The 4972-nt window shown below is 33.5% G+C and overlaps 1 protein-coding gene across 1 annotated transcript; it reads left to right on the forward strand.

Moving 5' to 3' along the window:
• Nucleotides 1-306: 306 nt before the first annotated feature.
• On the forward strand, nt 307-2382 carry LOC130645912 (uncharacterized). The gene is made up of 4 exons (XM_057452036.1): nt 307-314; nt 400-1702; nt 1853-2057; nt 2180-2382. The coding sequence occupies exons 1-4, from the start codon at nt 307-309 to the stop codon at nt 2380-2382; spliced, it is 1719 nt and encodes a 572-aa protein (XP_057308019.1).
• The last annotated feature ends 2590 nt before the right edge of the window (nt 2383-4972 follow it).

Raw genomic sequence — 4972 nt, forward strand, 5'->3', positions numbered from 1 at the left:
AATCGACGAGCGCCCCGATATCGTTATGTTGCACGTAGGAATTAACGATCTTTTTAATATGGACGAAAACGACAATACTGAAGAACAAATTGCTAATAACATCGTAAACATAGCAGATAAATGTAAAGAGCATGGCGTGGAAAAAGTTTTTATATCAAGTATCATCGGGTGCAAGCGAGTATGTTTTGAGAAAATTAATAAAGTGAATAGAGTCGTAGAAGATAAAGCTATTGCACACGACCATATTAAACAATGAAATGATTAAAGAGCTCAACTTGTGGAAAGATGGTCTACACTTAAATGATAATGGGAAAGTATGTTTAGCCAATAATTTTTTGAATTATTTAAATAATTTTTTATATGTAAACACGGTTTCTTGGGGTGTTCCGTAACTTTAAGTGATGTCTCAAATAAGGAGCAAGATGGTTTTTCTAATGAATGTGATTTAGAAAATGCTAAACATTTGCGGCTTAAGCATCCAAATAATCCTTTGCTTTGCTATTTAAACTTAAATAGCTTAAGGAACAAGATAGTAGATGTTCGCGAAGTTGTAACAAAAATATCACCAGATTACTTTGTTTTGGCAGAAACTAAATTAAACCTTGAATTTCCGTCTGCTCAATTTGATATTGAAAATTATGAAATACGAAACAGAAGGGACAGGGATAAAAATGGAGGGGGACTTATTGAATACGTCAAAAAAGGGCTGATTTGTAAGCAATTATCGAACCTTGAGCCAAAGAAAAATGAAGTTATTTGTTCTGAGATTACAGTGAGAAATAAAAAATGGGCCATTTTTAGTGTATATAGACCACCAGAATCTTCTAACTTAGGTAACTTTTTTATTGAGATAGAACGCTCACTTGATTTGGCTTTCAAAACTTATGATAATGTTGTAGTCATGGGCGATATAAATATTGATTGTGATGACTCAAGTTCGACACGTTTTGACAGTTTTACAACTTTTTGCGAAACCTACAATTTAAAAAATTTAATAAAACAAAAAACATGTTTCACAAATACTCGTGCATCACGAATAGATGTGTTTTTAACAAATAAACATGCATGTTTCCATAATTCTAAATCTTTTGAAACTGGACTTAGTGACCACCACCATATGATTTCTACTTTTATGAAGACTTTTTTAGTACGTTTAAAATCGAAGGAGATATCGTGTAGGTGTTTTAAAAAATTTGATGAGCAAGTTTTTCTTGAAGAAGTGAGGAGCACAGATTTTTGTTGTGATAACATAGATCCAAATGAAAATTATGAGAACCTTGTACTGAAATTTCGAAATATAATTGATAAACATGCACCTATAAAAATTAAATTAGTTCGGGGTAACGAAGCCCCGTTTATGAATAAAAAATTACGAAAAGCAATTTACACAAGATCTCGTCTTAAAAACAATTTTAACAAAAATCGAACAGATGAAAATAGGGCAAAATATAAAAAACAAAGAAATAAGTGTGTTAGTATGAGACGACAGGCGATTAAAGAGCATTTTAATAGTGTTATGGAGGGTAGCATTATTCAAAATAAGAAATTTTGGAGCACTGTTAAACCTTTCCTTACTAACAAATTAGGTAAGAGCTCTAATGAAATTATGATTGTTCACGATGATATTATAGTAACGGATGAAAATGAATCAGCGGAAATTTTCAATGAAGAGTACATACATATAGTTGAAAAATATAGTGGAGTTAAACCAGTGTCGCTACGAAATTATCAATCTGAAAATAGAAATGAAATTATCTCAAAGATTCTGGAAACATATAAAAATCACCATAGTATTCTTGAAATTAAAAATTCACTAATTGATCAAAATAATGAAATGTTGTTTAACTTTAAGGAAGTCTCGGAAAATGAAGTCTCTAAACTTTTCGGGGATCTAAAAGTAGGTGTGGCATCTGGAGAGGACAAGATAACGGCTAAAATGGTGAAGATAGCAAAACCGTATTTGATAAAACCCTTAACAAATGCCATTAACAACAGTATTTGTCTTTCTGTTTTTCCGAGGAGAGCCAAACGCGCTACTGTATCCCCTATTGATAAAGGTGGGAAAGATAAATTATGTGTAAACAACTATAGACCAGTCAGCATTTTAAATATATTTTCAAAATTTTATGAGAGAATATTTAAATCTCAAATTGTTGATTATATTGATAAAAACTTTCAGAATTTTTATCAGCCTATAGGGAATCATATGGCACACAACATGTACTTATAAGATTATTGGAAGAATGGAAACAAAAATTAGATAAACATTACGTAGTTGGTGCAGTTTTAATGGATCTATCTAAAGCTTTTGATTGCGTGCCTCATGATTTACTTATTGCTAAATTAAATGCCTATGGCTTTAGCCAGGATGCCTACTTCTAATTTTATCGTACCTTTCTGACAGAGAGCAATCTACCCGCATAAATAATCAGCATAGTCTTTTCCAATTAATTCTGTCTGGAGTACCCCAAGGATCAATTTTAGGACCTATTTTATTTAACATTTTTATTAATGACTTTATTTATTTTATTAAAAAAGTCAGTGTACACAATTATGCTGATGACAATTCCCTTTCTGCTTTCTCAAACTCAATTTTAAACTTAATTAAACTTTTCGAATGTGAATCTAATATAGCACTAGTGTGGTTGAAAAATAACAAAATGATGGCGAATCCAAAAAAATTTCAATCAATCATTGTCACCAGAGATAAATGTAACAATTGTGATTTAGTGGTAAAAATTGGTGACAAGTTAATTAACCCTATTCGGTCCGGTTTTTCGAACATACTATGACCGGGGGGGGCGGATTCCGCCCCCCCTCAATAACTTTTCATAGGGTTGTTCAAATTGAATCAAACTTGGCACACTTATAGTACGTCATAAAAGGAACAAAATGGCGCCAAAAAAAATTTGCTTCGTCAGCACATTTTCTGTGACGTCATCAGAAGCTTGAAAATTGTTAAAAATGTTACTATCTGCTTAAAATATAATTACTTTTGTTCTAGAGCGAATTTTTACATTCTGTTTGAAGTTTCTGAAAGCTAAATAAAAGTTATTTAACATATCTTCCGGTTTTTACATGGATCGGATAAAAAATTGCCAAAAATTGCCCGAAAATCCGTTTTTTTCCGATTTTCGGGTAAAATCCGACAAAATCGGGAAATCGGATTAGTCACGTGTTCAAATTATTCAAAATGAGTCTTCTTGATGAAACAAAGTTGTGTTGCAAGTTTCAAGTTCTAAGGATAATCCTAACAGGAGTTATTATATTTTTCCCATTATAAGGATTTCATAGAGATTTTTAGGGGTAGTTTCGAGTAATGGCCAATATCAAAGCCTCTGAAAGGTATGGGACCTAAAAAATTAGCATGCAGGTGTCTAATAGATAAATGTTGAAACTCAGTAAGTATCATAGCCATATAACAAAGCAATCAGGAGTTATTAAAAAAAACGTCAGGGGGGGCGGAATCCGCCCCCCCCCCCCCCCCCCCCCCCCGCGGACCGAATAGGGTTAAAACAGAAAGCGAAGTTAAATGACCATTGATAATGGCTTGAATTTCGACTCTCACATTTCTAAACTTATCAAAAAATCATCAGCACAATTGAATGCACTGTTTAGACTTAGCACGTTTTTATCTCACAAAGCCAAATTAGCGCTGGTACAAAGTTTTATATACTCTAACTTTAATTATTGCCCTTTAGTATGGAATTTCTCTTCATATAAATCTTTGTGGAGAATTGAACAAATTCAGAAGAGAGCTTTGCGTTTCTTATTAAATGATAATGATAGTACTTACGACGAACTCCTTTTGAAAGCAGGAAAATACCAAATGAGCGTCTATAGACTTAAAATATTATGTACAGAAATATATAAGACTTTGCACGAACTCAATCCGACATACATTAAATATATCTTTAAATTTCATGGGAGTAGTAGACCAGTGAGATCACAAAATGTTAATAATTTAACAGTCCCAAATATAGATACCGTTAGTTTTGGAACAAAAAGTCTCTCTTCCCTGGGGCCAAAAATATGGAATAAATTACCCAATCACTTGAAATCCTCGGAGTCTCTTAGTACTTTTAAAAATGCGATCAAAAGTTGGAATGGAAGTAAATGTTTTTGTGAGGTAAGTGAATTGTCCCAAACACGCTTTTAGTTAAATTTTACTCTTTTTTGTATGTATAAAAATTTAAAAATATTTTCTCTCATTCAATTAATATTATTTAATATTATTTCTATTTGCACTTTAATTTCAGTCGGTTTTGATTAGCACTACTTTTTAGAGCTATGCATATAATTTTTCTTTTTACGAAACTTGTATATAATGTACCGACTATAAATAAATTTACAAACAAACAAACAAAAGGCTCTTTGGATAATCGATGTCAACCTCCAAGATATATCCATAACCAGAAGCCCTGGCTGAGGGGTTATATCGACCACAACGCGAGTCTGAGAACGGCCGCCAAAAACGAATTCGAGAAGGACTTTTACAAGCTCATGAACTTCTCGGTGTTTGGTAAAACTATGGAGAACTTGAGGAACCATCACAACATCCAATTGGTTACCAACGAAGAGAAGTACACAAAGCTCGTCATGAAACCAAACTTCAAGGGCGGGAACTGCTTCAGCAACCACCTCATGGGTGTGGAAATGTGTAAAACAGAGGTAAAGATGAACAAGCCGGTGTATATTGGCCAAGTCATTTTAGACAACTCGAAAATCGTAATGTACGGGTTTTACTACGACTATATGCAGCCCAAATACGGTAGCAAGTTGCAGATCTGCTATATGGACACCGATTTCTTCGTCTATCACATAAGAACGGAGGACTTTTATCGCGACATTGCCGACGATGTCAAAGCACGTTTCGATACGAGTGCCTACAGCAAAGATGATGGCAGACCTCTCCCCATTGGCAAAAACAAGAAGGTGGTAGGCCTCATAAAAGACGAACTAAGCGGAAAAA

This window comes from Hydractinia symbiolongicarpus, chromosome 5 (assembly GCF_029227915.1).
Source record: "Hydractinia symbiolongicarpus strain clone_291-10 chromosome 5, HSymV2.1, whole genome shotgun sequence".
Lineage (NCBI taxonomy): Eukaryota > Metazoa > Cnidaria > Hydrozoa > Anthoathecata > Hydractiniidae > Hydractinia > Hydractinia symbiolongicarpus.

Coding starts and splice junctions, on each gene's coding strand:
- LOC130645912 (XM_057452036.1), top strand. Junction 1,703..1,852: donor TAGTTGAAAAATATAGTGGA/GTTAAACCAGTG, acceptor TTTAACTTTAAG/GAAGTCTCGGAAAATGAAGT. Junction 2,058..2,179: donor TGTATCCCCTATTGATAAAG/GTGGGAAAGATA, acceptor AAAAACTTTCAG/AATTTTTATCAGCCTATAGG.